The sequence below is a fragment of the Phyllobates terribilis genome, unplaced genomic scaffold (genome assembly GCF_046119375.1).
Source record: "Phyllobates terribilis strain yellow unplaced genomic scaffold, ASM4611937v1 Scaffold_1__5_contigs__length_1240528914, whole genome shotgun sequence".
NCBI classification, from domain to species: Eukaryota; Metazoa; Chordata; class Amphibia; order Anura; family Dendrobatidae; genus Phyllobates; species Phyllobates terribilis.
Genome location: NW_027362761.1, coordinates 765023970 through 765043445, shown reverse-complemented (window position 1 = coordinate 765043445; position 19476 = coordinate 765023970). Strand labels below are relative to the sequence as shown.

Here is a 19476-nt window from a genome sequence, read left to right as displayed (position 1 = left end):
ACGAGCTGAAGGCTGCTATCAAAGCAACCTGGGCTTCCATAACACCTCAGCAGTGCCACAGGCTGATCGCCTCCATGCCACGCCGTATTGATGCAGTAATTGATGCAAAAGGAGCCCCGACCAAGTATTGAGTGCATTTACTGAACATACATTTCAGTAGGCCAACATTACGGATTTTAAAATCATTTTTCAAGCTATTGTTATAAAGTATTCTAATTTACTGAGATAATGACTTTTGTGTTTTCATTGGCTGTAAGCCATAATCATCAACATTAACAGAAATAAACACTTGAAATAGATCACTCTGTTTGTAATTACTCTATATAATGAGTTTCAATTTTTGTATTGAAGAACTGAAATAAATTAATTTTTTGATATTCTAATTTTGTGAGAAGCACCTGTAGATGCCAGCTGTATAACACAGCTGACATCTGCATAGCCATGGTGAGCCCTTTCCATACTATCATACATTATGTCATAGTGCAGAAAGGGGTTAAGTAGCAGAAGGGCATATACTTAAGTATGCAAACTTGTAACTGTTGTCTTTTTTGTTTCATAACTGCTTTCATTAGTTCCACAGCAAGAAAATGAACATCATCAAGAGATGGCAAGAAAGGAGCAACAAGAACTTTTAAGCAAAAGGGTGAGCAACATTTACCTACCTGGCAAATTGTCTAATGTAGTTCTGCAATATTAAAACAGTCAACTGTTTGCCCAATGGTGTCTTGGCCTAGACTAATGTCATTTGCGCGTCACATTATACAGTGGACCCTCAAATTATCCTGCCTTCATGCTTTCATATTAGCTTATGATTGTCCTTGCTGTGCCACTGTATTTTGAGTATACATTTAACATGCAAAGCTGCAGTCCATACCAATTCACCTGGGAATCTCACTGGTAAGCCTGTAAATCATAGGGGTTGTAGAGCCAGAGGCTGTAGATCAGAAGACACTGAAGTGTGGGCACTGGCTCTCTAATAGCACCTCTCCACAGTAATCTGAGATTGACTGATCTTGTGATTACTATTTATTATATTAAGATGACTGTAGAGAGACAGAGTACTTAAAGAGAACCTGTCAGCATGATTTTGTAATGTGAAGACATGGCTGTATTGGCGCTGTTATACAGATTACATTGATACTGTTAGTGAAGAAATCTGTTTTGTTGTTTTTCTTTTATCAGCATTTGAAGTTTTCTGCTAATTAGATTTCGGTGCACAGGGGCCGGACTGCACCCTGGGTCTTCTCCTCCCTGTCTGTGACTCCCCAGCCCCTCCGATCTGTGAATGACCTGCCTGCAGTCTGTTGGAAATCTCAGCAGTGACCTGTCACTCACAGACCGGGGGCAGGCTGAGGGGCCGGTGAACCACAGACAGGGAGGAGAAGACCGAGGGTACAGGGGCCGCACTGCACCTTGGGTCTTCTCCTCCCCGTCTGTGACTCCCCAGCCCCTCCGATCTGTGAATGACCTGCCTGCAGTCTGTTGGAAATCTCAGCAGTGACCTGTCACTCACAGACCGGGGGCAGGCTGAGGGGTCAGGGAATCACAGAGAGGGAGGAGAAGACCGAGGGTACAGGGGCCGCACTGCACCCTGGGTCTTCTCCTCCCTGTCTGTGACTCCCCGGCCCCTCCGGTCTGTGAATGACCTGCCTCCAGTCTGTTGGAAATCTCAGCAGTGACCTGTCACTCACAGACCGGGGGCAGGCTGAGGGGATGGGGAATCACAGACAGGGAGGAGAAGACCCAGGGTGCAGTCTGGCCCCTGTGCACCGAAATCTAATTAGCAGAAAACTTCAAATGCTGATAAAGAAGAACCACAAAGTGGGTTTCTTCACCAAAGGTATCAATGTAATCAGTATTACAGCAGCAGCACAGCCATGTATTTACATTACATTACCACATTTTCAAAATCGTGCGGACAGGTTCTTTTTAAAGAAAAATGACCACTTCTGGGGCCTTTTTTTTTTTTTTTTTTGTAATGCAAGTATTTGGAACTAAAAATTCTGAAAATCCTTTTTTACATCTGGGTTGCATTAACAACTTTGTACTGTTTGGCTTGTGCAGGCTTTTTCTCCTTGCATATTCAACTTTGATGTCATTTGTGGCCATGAATCAATTAAAGGGAGCTCAGAAAAAGACAGATGAGTCACAAACTCTCCATCTGGGCTGACTGATGGTTTCTCTGTTACCTCATCCTGCAGCCAGCAATAGACAGTACATCACAACAGCTATAGAATACAAACAGTGCATTGTTTTAATGAATCCCAATAATGATTTTTTTTAGCCCCAAGTACATGCATTTTAAGTAAAAAATTTAAAAATTCACATAAGGACAACCCCTTTATTATGAAAACAAGACTCCTTGCAAAGATTTACCTCTGCTATTTGAGATATTTGGATAAGAAATATGTTTTTTTTTTATCATTAGATAATTTTAGATGTTAAACAGACAACCCCTTTAATGAAGGTGTTGAGTTGTAAAGTGCTGTTAAATATGTTGGCACTATATAAATAAAATTATTATTATTAAGGTGTATGTGGCTATACTTTGCCCTTAATCTTGTCTACTCTTGGCTAAGTGTCCTACATAAATGTGCTTCTTGGCATAAGTGAATAATAGCACTTCTCTCTCTGACAGGCAAGTGAATACAGTGAGAATGTCTTAAAACCACGGCAGGAAGAGAAGCTTAAAAAGCTCGAGGAGCGCTTCTACAAGATGACAGGACAAACGTGGAAATTAGCTGAAGGTTATACACTTGGTGTAAGTATAGAGCCTACATTAAAGAGGGACACTGCACATAGGGATTGGTTATGGTTGACAGGGTTAGATTTTTTTATCCTGGTCATGGGTTGTATCATGTCTAATGTGCACTATTGATTAGATCTGACTATGTTTTAATTTAAAGGGGTTGTCCAGTACTTTATATTAACCCCCCCCCCCCCCCCATGTTTTCCCCCGGGGCCCCTAAGGATTTTTGTAATTACCTTACGTTGCAGATACTGCCTGTGAGCGGCGCGATCACTGGCCGCTCATAGGCATCACATGACCCCCGGCTGCAGCCGGCTCTGACGTCACGATAAGTGCTGGCAGCAGCTGGGGGTCTTTGTCTTCCGCTTTCCAGGTGGATGCCAGGCTGTGGGCGGGGTTTCCCCCGCGCGTCACACCAGCATCCACCGCGCGCTCTGCCTCTCCCCATTCATTGGGAAAGCACGCGGTGGATGCTGGGTGTGACGTGGGGAGTAACCCCGCCCACAACACAGCAGCCACCGCGGGGACCCCAGTGCTGAGTCATGCCTCACTTGTCGTGACGTCAGGGCGGGGTCACGTGCTGCCTGTGAGCAGCCATGGATAGCGCCGATCACAGGCAGAAACAGCAACGTCAGGTATTTGCAAAAATCCTTAGGGGTCCCAGGGGGAAACATTGGGGGGGGGGGGGGTAATATAAAGTACTTCTTTAAGGTATTTTCTCCTTGTGACATTGGAGGATGGAGAAACCAAGGAGACAGCCACTAAGCCGAATGTGGCATCTGCTCCTGCACAGGCTGCAGACACTGAGCTGAGCAGTTTTAGCTTGGGGTCTGTATGAGGCAGACCTCACTACTGTTGCAAGTTCTTCTACTTTTATTTAGTTTGGTATTTTAGGAGTAGTTTTTTTTCTTCCTTTTAGGCGCCAAACAGGGATGACATGGTGGGAGAGAGCAGTTGTGTTTGTTTTTTTTTAAAAACCTTATTACTCTTTCCTAAGAAGACATAGAGGAAGCCTTCTCTCGGCCATTCTTTCTCCCACGTGCTATGCAAGCAATGGACCTATTTTTTTCTCAGGTGTCCTCCTAGTTGCTTCAGTTTTTTTTCTCCTTCCTCCCCCCCACTGAAGCAGATTGACAGTCAGAACTTTTTTAATCCATGGACTCTTAATAATGTATCAGTTAAATGGATGAAACTAGTAAGGAAAGCTGAAGTACAAAGTCTTGTCTTCCTAGTTTCACCCATGTCTGACGGATATCCGTAGACCTTAATGGCAATTGCGCAGCCAGACTTTTGCAGCTGGTGATTCGGGCAGCATGAATCAGATGACAGCTTCCCTTTAAAGACATAAGTGTGACAATATTAATTTTCTTGGCACAAAATGACTTATATGTGCGTGTCTGACAGCAGGAGATGGAGCTTCATAGGAAACCGCAATTTACACTATATATTTCAGTACTATGTAATTGCAATATATTGTGTGAGTGATCAAATGATCGCAGGTTCAAGCCTTATATGGGGTCTAAAAAATAATATAAACCTACTGAAAAAAAAATAAATGTAAAAATAGAAAAGAAAAATTCTAAAATCCAGAATCACTCCCCCTTTTCTCCCATTAAAAATAAAGGCATATAAAAAAAATTAACATATTTGGTATCACTGTGTCTGTAAATGTCCAGTCTATAAAAATATAATATTAAGGGTACAGTCAGACAACAGTACAAATGAGACCGCAATGCACAGACTGGCTTATGGTTCTCCCGCGCCAAGCATAACGGCTTCATATATTCTTAATTTGGTGACATAAAACAAAATTTATTTATTTTTTCTTATTTTACAAACTTTAAAAATGTTTTCACTGCTTAAGTAAAAGAAAAATCTATGCAAGCTTGGTATCGCCGTGATCCTACTGACCTGGGGAGTCAATATTCCAGCTCATTTTTACCATACAATGAACACCATAAAAGGAAAGGTCGAAAACCACTGTGGAATTGCTTTTTTTTTCATCATTTCATCCCACTTGGAATTTTTCTTTTTCCCGTTTTTTAGTAGATTGTGTGTTACAATGAATGGTGTCATTCAAAAACCTACAACATAACCTCCAAAAAAAAAAATAACAAAGCCCCTTATATGTTCGTGGACCGAAAAATAAAAACATTATGGCTCTTGGAGGAAGGAGAGGGTAAAATGCTAACGTAAAAATGGGCTGCAGAGGCAAGGGGTTAAGGCTGTTCCTCTGAAAGAGAAATCTTTTCTTGGTAGCAGGAGGCAGAGAATCAGCAGAATGACTCTACAGCACCAAACAATCGTGTGGAAACTGCAAATGAAGAAGCCGTAAGGAAAAGGAAACTTCCAGAGCATGTCACGAAGCCCTTACCACAGAAAGAACTGCCAAAACCCAAAAGGGTATGTTCATACTGCTAAATACTCCTGAAACTGACGTACAAGGTTTTTCCTATTTAAAGGGAACCTGTCAGCTGATCCATGCTGCCCAAACCACAGGCAACATGCATCAGTCTGGCTGCGTTATTACAGCCAGGTATGTGTTCTTTTGCAGCATTTCAGCGAAAACTTAAGTTGAAAAGCTGGCTAGAGACGGTTCTCCCTGCCCAGCTTTCTTTGATGGACAGGTCTCTTTTTATGTGTGCATAATGAGGGACCTGTTGGTCAAAGGGATCGGGGCAGCTGCCAGAGACTTGTCATTGTTTGGTGCCCAGCCGGCTTCTCAAATAGGAGTTCACTGAAACGACGCAGCATTTTAGAGTAATAATACAGCCAGTGTCTGATTCATACTGCCTTTGGATCAGGAATCTATCACCAGGATTATGCTGCCTCATCTGATAGCTGATTGATGCAATTCTCTGAATGCTGAACTCTATTTTCCCCCGCCCACACCACTGATTGGCAGATTTCTGCCTATGCACAGAAATCTGCCAATCAGTGGTGGGGGTGGAGTTATACAGAGCTCATGAATATGGAGAACTGTATGGCAGCAGGTTTATTAGTGCTCTCGTGATAAATCATTGATCTTATCAGCAGGGGATTATCAAAACTACAGCAAGCAGCCCAGTAAGTGATACATCGCTGGAAACAGGGTCTCTATCTTTAAATTATGCTGCTCCCAGATTAGATGGCAAAAACTTAATGACAGATTCCCTTTAAAGGAAACCTGTCATATTCCCAAACACTATTAATCTGCCGATATGTGGTTTATCTGCAGAATAATAGCATTATAAGGCTGTGTGGCTGCTACACTGAAAGCCCGGCTACCGGGGGCGGGGGAATAAACTTTTATTTCTCTCAGCAGCCTCTGGCTTTCAGTCATAGTTGCGCTGCTTCAGTTACAATGCCCCGACACTGACTGACAGCCGGCTCAGCAATGATACACTGTTGATCTGGCTGTTTGTGACTGGTGGAGCATGGTTACATGTGCCGCTCACTATATTTTCACTGAAAGCTAGAGGCTGCTGGGAAGAATAAATATCATTTTCCACTGATAGCTGTGCTTTGAGTGCGACACCCCCACTGCTTTAGCGCTCTATTAATCTGCAGATTAACCCCCATATCTGCATGTTAATAGCGTTTTTGATATTAGTTTCCCTTTAAATAATAAAAATTACATTATTTAACCAATAATTATTTTATATATTAAAGCAAAAGTTGAAGTTCCTTACATTGAGCAATACTGCAGTAACGATGTCTGTATTAATAGGTGATCATTCTACCAGAAGAACCCAGTGAATCAGAGGGAGGTGTAAGTATTGTTTGTTTTTCACCAGCTATACCCCAAAGCATTTGCGTCACAAGCAGATTGTTCTACTAAACTAGGTTGTGATTGCTTTTGGCCTTTTTCTACTAATGACTAGTGTTGAGCGATACCTTCCGATATCAGGAAATATCGTATCGGATTGGATCGGACCGATACCCAAAAAGTATCGGATATCGCCGATTCCGATACCGAAAACCAATGCAAGTCAATGGGACACAAATATCGGAATGAAAATAAACCCTTTCTTTCCTTGTAGGTTAATTCTACATGAAGTAAAACAACTAAGAATAATGTAGAATGTATTACACGAAAAGCCGGCAATTCATCAGCGGCATACACCGGTACCCGACAATTTACAACAAAGAATAGAGCTTCACACATAGATTAGATAGATAGAAACATGTCAGTCACATATATATGAAGTACAGTGACAGTGTTGCTTACTGTACTTGTCATTTAGTGTTAAAATAAAGGATTTATTTAAAAAAAAATTGGCGTGGGGTTCCCCTTAATTTTAGTCTCTAGCGGAGGTTAACCCCTTAATAACATCTGACGTACTAATACGCGTCTGTGCCCTGGGACTTAAGAGCCAGACCCGTATTAGTACGTCATCGCGATCGCTCGCGCGCACACAGGCTGTGCGGGCGCGATCGCCGCCGGGTGTCAGCTGATTGTCACAGCTGACACCCGGTACTATGTGCAGGGAGCGGTCCTGCACCGTTCCCAGCACATTAACCCCCGCGATGCTGCGATCGAAGTCGATCGCGGCATTGCGGGGGCAAGGGGAGGTGATCGCCGATACTCACCTCCTCTTCCGGCTTCCAGCGCAGTCTGCAAAGGCTTCCCGGGTGTTGCCATGACGACCCGATGTCGTCATGACAACATCCGGGTCACCAGAGAGCAGGAAGATTGCTTGGACATGCGCAGTGCATCTCCAAGCAATCTTCACACTGTGCACTTCTGACAGCCTTCATGGCATAGGGATGGTGCTCCATTCCTGTGCCATGCAGGCGATCAGAAAAAAAAAAGTGAAAGTCCCAGAGTGGGACAAAGTAATAAAGTGTATAAACTGTGTGAAAGTGGGAAAAAAAAAAAAAAAAAAAAAAATGTGCAAAAATATTATAAAAAAAATAATACACCAAAAATAAAAATATAATGTACCCATCAATAAATATTATTCTAACAAAAATAAAAAAAAAACAATAAAAGTACACATATTTGGTATCGCCGCGTCCGGAACAACCTGACCTATAAAACTGTCCCACTAGTTAACCCCTTCAGTGAACACGGTAAAAAAAAAAAAAAAAAAACGAAGCAAAAAACAATGCTTTATCACCATACCGCCAAACAAAAAGTGGAATAACACACGATCAAAAAGACGCATATAAATAAAAATGATACCGCTGAAAACGTCATCTCGTCCCGCAAAAAACAAGCCGCCATACAGCTCCATCAGCCGAAAAATAAAAAAGTTATAGCTCTCAGAATAAAGCGATACTAAAAAATATTTTTTTCTATAAAATAGCTTTTATTGTGTATAAGCGCCAAAACATAGAAAAATGATACAAATGTGGTACCGCTGTAAACGTACTGACCCCAAGAATAAAGCTACCTCATCAATTTTACCACACGCGGAACAGAATAAAAAAAAACAAAAAAAAAACAATTCCTGAATTGTTGGTTTTTGTTTATTCTGCCTCCCAAAAATCGGAATAGAAAGCGATCAAAAAATGTCACGTGCCTGAAAATGGCACCAATAACAATGTCAAGTCATCCCGCAAAAAACGAGCCGTCACATGACTGTCTGCCAAAATCTGGAAAAATTATAGCTCTCAAAATATGGCGATGCAAAAACTAGATTTTACAAAAAATGCGTCTTTTAGTGTGTGACAGCTGTCAGTCATAAAAACCCCATATGATTCTGGCATTGCTGTAATCACACCGACCCGAAGAATAAAGTCGTCTAATCACTTATACCGCACAAGGAACGGCGTCAAAAATAAACTCTTGGGTTAGGATTGGGCTAGGGTTAGGGCTGGGTTTGGGGCTAGGGTTGTGCTGGGGCTAGGGTTGTGCTAGGGTTAGGGCTGGGGTTGGGATTTTTTTCAAAAGTAAGAAAAAAAGATGACGATATGGCGACTAGTGTTGAGATCAAGTGCTCGCTACTTGAGTTTGCTTCGGGTGCTCTGGTATGCATTGAGTATCGTGGGTATTTGAGTGACATGCTCGAGTCTCTGCCCCATATGCTTCGCGGCCAAAAAACTTTACAGGGATTGCCTGCCATGCACGAGCGATCCCCGCATGTTTTTTTTTGGGTGTCTAATAACCGTGAAAAATGCGGAGCAGGGACTCGAGCATGTCACTCGAGCACACGCTGTACATGGTGCATACCTGAGTACCCGATGCAAACTCAAGTAGCGAGCACTTGCGCTCAAGAATAATGACAACTTATTCAATATGATGACCTAATGTAAACAAATTCTGTGCCGTACCTCTGGGTTCAAAATGTTCACTATACACCTTAATAAAATCCTTGAGGGGTATAGTTTGGACACTTGTGGGGGAGCTCCACTGTTTAGGCACATCACGGGCTCTCCAAACGCGACATGGTGTCCGCTAACAAATTGAATGGAAAATCGGTTCAAATTGTTAGCGGACGCCATGTTGCGTTTGGAGAGCCCCTCTGTGCCCAAACTTTGGAGCTCCCCCACAAGTGACCCCATTTTGGAAACTAGACCCCCCAAGGCACCTTTCTAGATGCATAGTGAGGACTTGGAACCCCCAGGTGCTTCACAAATTGATTCGTAATAATGAAAAAGTGAAAAAAAAAACACTTTTTCATTTTTATGAATCAATTTGTGAAGCACCTGGGGTTCCAAGTGCTCACTATGAATCTAGATAGGTGCCTTGGGGGGTCTAGTTTCCAAAATGGGGTCACTTGTGGGGGAGCTCCAATGTTTGGGCACACAGGGACTCTCCAAATGCAACATGATATCCGCTAACAAATTGACGGCTCAAATTGTTAGCGGATATCATGTTGCATTTGGAGAGTCCCTGTGTGCCCAAACATTGGAGCTCCCCCACAAGTGACCCCATTTTGGAAACTAGACCCCCCAAGGCACCTATCTAGATGCATAGTGAGCAGTTGGAACCCCCAGGTGCTTCACAAATTGATTCGTAAAAATGAAAAAGTGTTTTTTTTTTTCACTTTTTCATTTTTACGAATCAATTTGTGAAGCACCTGGGGGTTGCAACTGCTCACTATGCATCTAGATAGGTGCCTTGTGGGGTCTAGTTTCCAAAATGGGGTCACTTGTGGGGGAGCTCCAATGTTTGGGCACACAGGGGCTCTCTAAACGCAACATGGTGTCCGCTAATTATTCAAGCAAATTTTACAATCAAAAAGTCAAATGGCGCTCCTTCCCTTCCGAGCCCTACAGTGCGCCCAAACAGTGTTTTTTCCCCAAATATTGGGTATCTGCGTGCCCAGGGGAAATTGCACAACAAATTTTGCGGTCCATTTTTTTCTTGTTACCCCTGTGAAAATAAAAAAAATTGGGTCTAAAGTAACATTTTTGTGAAAAAAGTTAAATGTTCATTTTTTTCTTCCACATTCAAAAAATTCCTATGAAGCACCTGAAGGGTTAATAAAGTTCTTGAATGTGGTTTTGAGCACCTTGAGGGGTGCAGTTTTTAGAATGGTGTCACTTTTGGGTATTTTCTGTCATAAAGACCTCTCAAAGTGACTTCAAATGTGATGTGGTCCCTAAAAAAATGGTTTTGTAAATTTTGTTGGAAAAATGAGAAATCGCTGGTCAACTTTTAACCCTTATAGCTCCCTAACAAAAAAAAATTTTGGTTCCAAAATTGTGCTGATGTAAAGTAGACATGTGAGAAATGTTATTTATTAACTCTTTTGTGTGACATATCGCTCTGATTTCAGGGCTTAAAAATTAAAATTTTGAAAATTGCAAAATTTTCACCAAATTTCCGTTTTTTTCACAAATAAACGCAAGTGATATCGAAGAAATTTTTCCACAATCATGAAGTACAATATGTCACGAAAAAACAATCTCAGAATCAGGGGGATCCGTTGAAGCGTTCCAGAGTAATTACCTCATAAAGTGACAGTGGTCAGAATTGTAAAAATTGGCCCGGTCATTAACGTGCAAACCACCCGCGGGGCTTAAGGGGTTAAGCAGACGGCTGGGGCAGATGTTTGAAGCCTGGGAAGGGGGTAATACCCACGGAGCTTCCCGGGCTACTAATATGAGCCCCCAGCTGAATACCTAGCCTTTACTAGCTATTAAGATGGGGGACCCCCTCAAAAAAATGACGTGGGGTCCCCCCTAATTTAATAGCTAGCAAAGGCTAGGCAGACAGCTGGGGGCTGATATTAATAGCCCAGGAAGGGTGCCATGAATATTGGCCCCCTCCCAGGCTAGAAACACCAGCCGTCAGCCGCCCCAGAAATGGCGCATCCATAGGATGCGCCAATTCTGGCACTTAGCCTCGCTCTTCCCACTGCCCTGTAGCGGTGGCAGTGGGGTAATAGGGTTGGGGTTGATGTCAGCTTATAATGCCAGCTGACATCAAGCCCAGGTTAGTAATGGAGAGGCGTCTATAAGACTCCCCCATTACTAACCCCATAGTCAAAGTTAAAAAAAAAAAACACAAACACCCAGAATAAAGTCCTTTAATTGAAATAAACACACAATTCTTTATTGTTCTAAATTAAACTCTACTTACCATCACGCCCATTCCAGCTGAAGCCAACGATCTCCTGCAATAAAAGAAAAATAATAAAGCAACCTCATCCTTACCTTTCCATGGTTCCCAGGACAGCTTCAGCTCTGCTACATCGAGATGACAGGCTGGACCGCAACAGAACGCTGTCATCTCGCAGACACTGAGAAGCGCAGGCATGCTTGCGCTCCTCAGTGTCTCTCTGTGACGGCATCCAGATCAGCCGAGTTCATGTCCAATGAACTCGGCTCACCTCATGCACGTCACTGACAGCGTGGGAGAATTCTCCTGCACTCAGCGCTTCAGCGTGAGAATTTTCCCACGCTGTCAGTGACGTGCATGAGGTGAGCTGAGTTCATTGGACATGACCTCACCTCATTCACGTCACTGACAGCGTGGGAAAATTCTCACGCTGAAGCGCTGAGTGCAGGAGAATTTTCCCACGCTGTCAGTGACGTGCATGAGGTGAGCCGAGTTCATTGGACATGACCTCGGCTCATCTTTATGCCGTCACAGAGAGACACTGAGGAGCGCAAGCATGCCTGCGCTTCTCAGTGTCTGCGGGATGACAGGCTGGATGGCAGCGTTCTGCTGCGGTCCAGCCGGTCATCTCGATGTAGCAGAGCTGAAGCTGTCGTGGGAACCATGGAAAGGTAAGGATGAGGTTGCTTTATTATTTTTCTTTTATTGCAGGAGATCGTTGGCTTCAGCTGGAATGGGCGTGATGGTAAGTAGAGTTTAATTTAGAGCAATAAAGAATTGTGTGTTTATTTCAATTAAAGGACTTTTTTCTGGGTGTTGTGTTTTTTTTAAATACTTTACTAGAAATTCATGGTGGTCATGTCTAATATTGGCGTGACCCCATGAATTTCGGGCTTAGGGCCAGCTGATAATGCCAAGCTGGCCTTAACCCTTTTATTACCCAGTAAGCCACCGCACCAGGGCCCTGGATGAGTTGAGTACAGCGCCAGAAGATGGCGCTTCTATGAACGCGCCATTTTCCGGGGTGGCTGTGGACTGCAATTTGCAGCGGGTGGGGCCCAGAAAGCTTGGGCCTCCCTGCGCTGCGGATTCCAGCCCCCAGCTGCCTAGATGTACTTGGCTGGACACAAAAATAGGGCGAAGCCCCACGTATTTTTTTTTTTAATTATTTCATGAAATTCATGAAATAATAAAGAAAAAAAGGGCTTCCATATATTGTTGTGTCCAACCAGGTACAAATAGGCAGCTGGTGGTTGGGGGCAGCCCGTTCCTGCCTGCTGTACCTGGCTGGACACAAATATAGTGCGAAGCCCCACGTCAATTTTTTTTAAATTATTTCATGAATTTCCTGAAATAATTTTAAAAAAATTGACGTGGGGCTTCGCACTATATTTGTGTCCAGCCAGGTACAGCAGGCAGGAACGGGCTGCCCCCAACCACCAGCTGCCTATTTGTACCTGGCCGGACACAACAATATAGGGAAGCCCTTTTTTTCTTTATTATTTCATGAATTTCATGAAATAATTAAAAAAAAAAATACGTGGGGCTTCTCCCCATTTGTGTGTCCAGCCAGGTACAACTAGGCAGCTGGGGGATGGAATCTGCAGCGCAGGGAGGCCCAAGCTTTCTGCCCCCCCGGTGCAAATTGCAGTCCGCAGCCACCCTGGAAAATGGCGCGTTCATAGAAGCTGGATGCTGTACCTGGCTGGCATACAAAAATATAGCAAAGCCCACGTCAAAATTTTTGGGAAAAATTAATTAAAAAATAAATAATAATTTAGGGACTGCATCTTTATTAACTCCTCAAATGTCATTTAGTGTTAAAATAAAGGATTTATTTAAAAAAAAATTGGCGTGGGATCCCCCATAATTTTAGGCTCTAGCGGAGGTTAAGCAGACGGCTGGGGCAGATGTTTGAAGCCTGGGAAGTGGGTAATACCCACGGAGCTTCCCAGACTACTAATATCAGCCCCCAGCTGAATAACTAGCCTTTACTAGCTATTAAAATGGGGGACCCCCCCCAAAAAAAATGACCCCCTATTTAATAGCTAGCAAAGGCTAGGCAGACAGCTGAGGGCTGATATTAATAGCCCAGGAAGGGTGCCATGAATATTGGCCCCCTACCAGTCTAGAAACACCAGCCGTCAGCTGCCCCAGAAATGGCGCATCCATAGGATGCGCCAACTCTGGAACTTAGCCTCGCTCTTCCACGCTGCCCTGGTGCGGTGGCAGGGGGTAATAGGGTTGGGTTCATGTCAGCGCCAGCTGCCATGAAGCCCAGGTTAGTAATGATGGGCGTCTATAAGACACCCCCATTACTAACCTACAAAGTGTTAAAAAGAAAAAACACACTACACCCAGAAAAAAATAATTTATTTGAAATAAAACACACCATTTTATTTAATTCTTAGTTTACTAAAAAAAAATAGTTACCTGTCCACGTTCCTGCGCTGATCTCCCATGCACAGCTGTCACATCTGGAGATGGTGACAGCTGTGCATGGCTGCTGTAAGCTCACACTGCCGGGAACACGTCCGCTCCCGGCAGCGGGAGCCACTGACTGAGGTCACCGGAATGCATTCAGGCAGCGCAGCTCCGGAGACCTCCTTTACGGCACTGCTGTACCGTGGGAATTTCTCACGATACAGCAGGGCCGTAAAGGAGCTAACCGGAGCAGCGCTGCCTGAACTCCGGCGAACCCGCTTATGCAATGACAGGGCTGCTTTACGGCCCCATCATTCTAGCGGCGGCAGCGGTTCAGAGCGGTCACATTCTATGTGGCTGCTCTAAACTGGAGATCATCGTGGGACACTCGTGGACTACTACGGAGGGGTAAGGATAAGGTTGTGGTTTATTATTTTATATTTTATTACAGGAGATCGATGGCTTCGGGGAATTAGGTGTCTAGGTGAGTATAGGTGTCGTTTTTTATTTTTTACTTTATTTTAGGTGGCGATCGGCGGGGACAGGTAATGTATAAACTAATTTATTGTAGGCAACCACTGGCCACCAATGACATGTATTTAAAATTTATTGGGGACACAGTAGGGCAATTTAAATAGCAGGATCAGGCTGATGGGAACTACTGCTCCCATCGAGCTGATCCTGCTGGCAGGAGTGGACGGGGGACAGACATAGGCCGATGGGAGTAGTAGTGTCACATCGGCCTATGTCTGCCTGCACGCACACACCCGCAGACATCGCACAGACACCCTGCACACACTCGCAGACACACGCACAGACACCCACACACACCAATCATGACGGGTCTGGGAGGTGAGGCTGACCTGTGCGGCCGTGGGAAAGTTCATGTGAGTTCATGCAATGCAGTCAAGCATGAACCCTCTGAGGACACCGCGGCTACTTCAAATGAACAGCTGATCGGCATCACCTGATACCTCAGCTGTTCATTTGAAATAACCGGCGGGAAAGCGCTGCACAGAACGGGAAAGCCGGCGGTGAAGTCTTTTCACTGCCGGCTTCCCCGCCTGGGTGCTGCTCTCCCCGCCCGGTCCTAACTTATGATCGGGATGGGAGGTGGCGAGGGGAGCGGAGGATCGGGGTGGGAGGCTGCTGGGAAGCAGTATGGGGCTGTGTGATTGTTTAAAAGCCGGCGGCTTTTTACCGCCTGCCGGCTTTTAAACAATCAGGAGAATTCTCCCACGCTGGGATGGCATTCTGATGACAGGCTGGATCTCAACTGAGCGCTGCCATCCAGCTTGTCATACTTCAGAGACACTGCAGAGCGCAGGCATTATGGGAACTTCCGATTCGGGTATTCGATATTGTAAAAGTATCGGAATTAAGTATCGGAATTCCGATACCGCGAATATTGGCCGATACCCGATATTTCAGTATCGGAATGCTCAACACTACTAATGACGTAAAAATTAGGTTTTATATTTTCCTATGGAGCTCTCAATTGTTGGCTTTTAAAAAAGTCAGGTGTTATCCATAGGTTTGAATAAACTTTCCATTAAAGACATGAGGCCTTATATTATGAAGTCAGAACTTAAAGTTTATTGGTTACTTACCTACATATTGACATTTTTATCATTTTTGTGCCAGCTGCAATTTTTATTAAAGTCACCACCAGTGCAGCCATATTAGTTGTCACTTTTTAAATTAGTTTCTTAACTAATTAACACTGTAAGCACGCAAGGACAGGGCACTCTCCCCTCTGTACCGGTCTGTCATTGTTAGTTTCTATACTGTAATTTTGTATCTGTATTTTGTATGTAATCCCTTCTCATGTACAGCACCATGGAATCAATGGTGCTCTAAAAAGTAATAATAACTAATTGTAAACCTGTCACTTTATGACTAGCGTATTTCATAGGCTTTTTAGATATTTTTTAGTAAACTCTGATGTCTGTGGCTGTACTTTTCTCAAAATTTCTTCATAGGTCAGTTCTAACCCATCCAGAAGATTTTTAAAGTAATTTGATGTACTTAAAGTGGTTGTCCCCTTTCAGAAAATCTTGGTCCCAAGGTGCAATTTATTATAAAATAACCAAACCTCTTTATTAATCCTGCCTGGGTTTCCATTGCTCCTACCGGGATGTAATGTCGACAACCAGTCAGTAAGCTCTGCAGTTCTGCCTGTGTATAGATGGAAGGGTAGAACCTTGTATACTATTGTTCTTTTTCCCCAATTAAATTAGTAGTGTGTGTATGTATGTATGTATGTATGTATGTATGTATGTATGCATGTATGTATATATATATATATATATATATATATATATATACATACATACAGTTATGTGCAAAATAATAGCAGTCTAACATCAGTAATGTGTTTAATCACTGTTTTTGGCAGAAAAGATCATACAACATGGGATAAAATTCATGACTACCATGTAGGCAATGAGCAACCAACAGGATGAACGGTGATGACATGCCCTCTGCTAATTGGGTTTAATTGACTCATTTAATGAAAGGGGGCGTTCTGATAGCAGTGCAGAGGTCATTCATTCTGTGAAGAAACAGGTGTAAGTCATGGCCCTTATTTAAAGAAGGAGGGCAGCAAATGTTGTACCTGCTGGTTTTAGCCCTTGCTCAGTGAGTAAAATAGCTCGTTCCAGACATTGTACCAAACGAGAGAGAACTTTGGTCAAGAAGTTGATTGGAGAAGGGGAAAATAAAAAGTGCCGAAAATAATTGGCTGCTTGGCTAAAAGGATTTCCAATGCTTTAAAATGGCAAAGAAAACTTGAAACATGTAGTAGGAAAAGAAATATTACCATTCTCCTAGATCATAGAATCACAAGAATGGTTAATGATCAGCTCCAGGGATATCAGAGAAGATCTTCAGTTACCTGTGAGTTCTGCAACCATCAGAAGATGCCTACGTGAATCCAAACTATTTGCAAGAAACCCTAGTAAAGTACCATTGCTGAAAAGAGACGTGTTGAAAAAGTTAGTTTGCCAAAGAACACATTAACTGGCCTAAAGAATAGTAGCTCAACATTCTATGGAGAGATGAGAGCAAGATTGTTCTTATTGGTCTAAAGGCCACAGACAGTTTGTGAGATGACCTATAAACACTGAATTAAAGGGATTCTGTCACCCCCTGGGACTTATCTGACCTCTCATATGGGCATACAGGTGATAGAAATGTAAATCTATACCTACCTGTATGCCTCATATTAGAGGTCTGGTTGCTGTGAAATTTCTTGTTATTCATAGACGTTTCTGATGCGTTCCTGTGCTGGGACCCTGAAGAAATCCCTACCTCCTGTGTCAATTATAATGATTCCCCCCTCCCCTGCATATCACAGTGCCCTGTGATGTGCAGTTGTGGCGGCCAAATCCCGCCCCTGTGCACATCACTTTTTACACAAAGCGCACTTCTTCCTCCCGTCTATGGCCATTGTACTGCAGGGATCTTGTGCGCATGTGCCATCGAGTCACAGTGACTAACAGAAAAGCTAAGTCTGGAAACTGTTTATACTGTAAATTAAAATGCAGACGCTGCTATTTTTTTTGAGCATCCGATTATTCCTTTTTCTTCGTTTTCATTTTAAAAATGTTCATGATTTTGTTCACGCTTTCATTTAGAATTGAATGTGCAGTGCTTCCGGTGCCTTTGTGTATATGGAAATAAATGCTATTATGAGGATTGAGCTTTTTTTTGTTGTTTTAAACACACTGCTATTATTTTGCACATAACTATTAGTCAAAATAAAATTACAAACAAAAACCGTCATTAATATACCTAGTAGAGAAACATATCTTTGGAAGCATGCGAGGCCCTGTGTTTATGTAATGCTTCCAGAGGTCCCTTCTAAATCCAAAAGCTGGATTTAATGGGGATGTCAGCCTAAACTGATTTGTATAAATTAAGCACATAAACTTAAAGGAAATACAACCCCTATAAGAAAAAAAATTGCACCTTTTAAAGGGAATCCGTCAGCAGTTTTTTGCTATTTAATCTGAGAGCAGCATAATGTAGGGGCAGAGAGCATTATTTATTTATTTTACTCACTTATATAGCATCATTAATTCCACAGCGCTTTACATACATAATTATCACTGTCCCCATTGGGGCTCACAATCTAAATCCCCTATTAGTATGTTTTGGAATGTGGGAGGAAACCCACGCAAACACGGGGAGAGCATACAAACTCCTTGCAGATGTTGTCCTTGGTGGGATTTGAACCCAGGAGCCCAACGCTGCAAAGCAACAGTGCTAACCACTGAGCCACCGTGCTGCCCTATGATTCCAGTGATATGTCACCTGCTCATCATTTTGCTATAGCATCAATACATTCAGTGCTTTATCAGCAGATTATCATCACTGTCTGCAATGTCTCATGTACAGACCAGTCAGGTTAATCTATTTAACCCCCCCCCCGCCACCACCACTGATTGACAGCTTGCTAACAATGCAAAGTGTACACAGGAAGCTGCCGATCAGGGGTGTTGGTGGGGTTATACACAGCATTTTGACTACTGCTACATCTACAGCAGAGAAAAAGGATTTTTTCAAAACTGCACCAAGCAGTCTAGTATGTGATGTATAGCTGGAATCGGGCTCTCTGCCCCTACATCATTCTGCTCTCAGATTACATAGCAAAAATCTTCTCACAGATTCCCTTTCATTAATGCATTCGCGCCTGTAATTTGTCTAGATTTTGGTGTTTTTCACCTGATTTTCGTTTGCTCCTTATTGTTGTTTTAATTTGCGCCTTTTTAAAGATTGTGGTTGAGGTCTGGGGTTTCCAGATGTTTCCGGCTGATTCAATTGTAAACTTTTAAAAAGTTGCTACATTTTTGAGCAAATTTTGTGTCATTTTTTGCAAAAAGTGACTTTTTGCTCTAGAAAGTTGTTAAAAAGGTAAAAAAAAAAAAAAATTTAAAGAACAGTTTTGAATTTGTGCCACGTTCATGAACAATGTGTTCCCATTTTGCAGAATTTGCCACAAAAACGTCAACCAATACATGAGACAAAAAAGAATGAATCTAGAAAAAAAAAAAACACATGATGAATCAGCCCCTGAGGGGATTCACCAATTTATTGTAAAAACGTAAAAAAAATCCCATGCTGGTCCGCCGTAATCCAATGTAGTCCAGAAAAGGAAACCTGAAAAACCTTTAAAAAAAAAAACAGAAATATAAACAAGAGACAGTCCCTCGTTCACCAATTTTTTACCAAAAATGTTCCGACGTACTCAACGCTCCTCGAATCTGGCTCCGGCAACTGTGAATAGCAGTAAAGTGACCGCTATGGACAGGCGTGGGGTAGTGACGATAACGCTCATCACAGCCACTGGGTCTCGCTGACTTATTTTTTACAATAAATTGCTGAATGAGGGATAGTGTCAGGGAGTCTTTATTCAAATAAAGTTTTTTTTTGTTGTTTTCTTTTTTTTGTGTGTGTTTTTAAATATTTGATTGCTGGGTTAGTAATGGGGGTGTCTGATAGACATCTCTCCATTTCTAACCCCAGGGCAGGGATTGATGGCAGCTGTGTTTTTTGACAAATCACAACTGTAATCAACACCAACTACCATTACCCCGGTTACCACAACACCAGGGCAATCTGGAAGAGTCAGGCAAAGTGCCCGAATTCTGGGATGGCTGAGGGCTTGTATTTTTAGGCTGGTAAGGGCCCAATAACCAAAGACCTTCCCAGCCTGATAATATAAGCTCACAGCTGTCTGCTTTACCTTGGCTGGTTATCAGAAATAGGGGTGACCCTACCTCATTTTTTTTATTATTATTTAATA

At 42.9% G+C, this 19476-nt stretch overlaps 1 protein-coding gene across 5 annotated transcripts in view; it reads left to right on the top strand.

The window, feature by feature from the left end:
• Nucleotides 1-19476, top strand: part of UBXN8 (UBX domain protein 8) — a 54275-nt gene that overhangs the window by 15301 nt on the left and 19498 nt on the right. For 2 of the 5 annotated variants that reach the window (XM_073636952.1, XM_073636954.1), the window contains exons 3-6: nucleotides 573-643; nucleotides 2639-2761; nucleotides 5009-5152; nucleotides 6459-6500. In XM_073636952.1, the coding sequence (XP_073493053.1) occupies nucleotides 573-643; nucleotides 2639-2761; nucleotides 5009-5152; nucleotides 6459-6500 (380 nt within the window). The remainder of the gene's footprint in view (nucleotides 1-572; nucleotides 644-2638; nucleotides 2762-5008; nucleotides 5153-6458; nucleotides 6501-19476) is intronic. The other 3 variants (XM_073636955.1, XM_073636956.1, XM_073636953.1) reach the window with 2 other exon arrangements.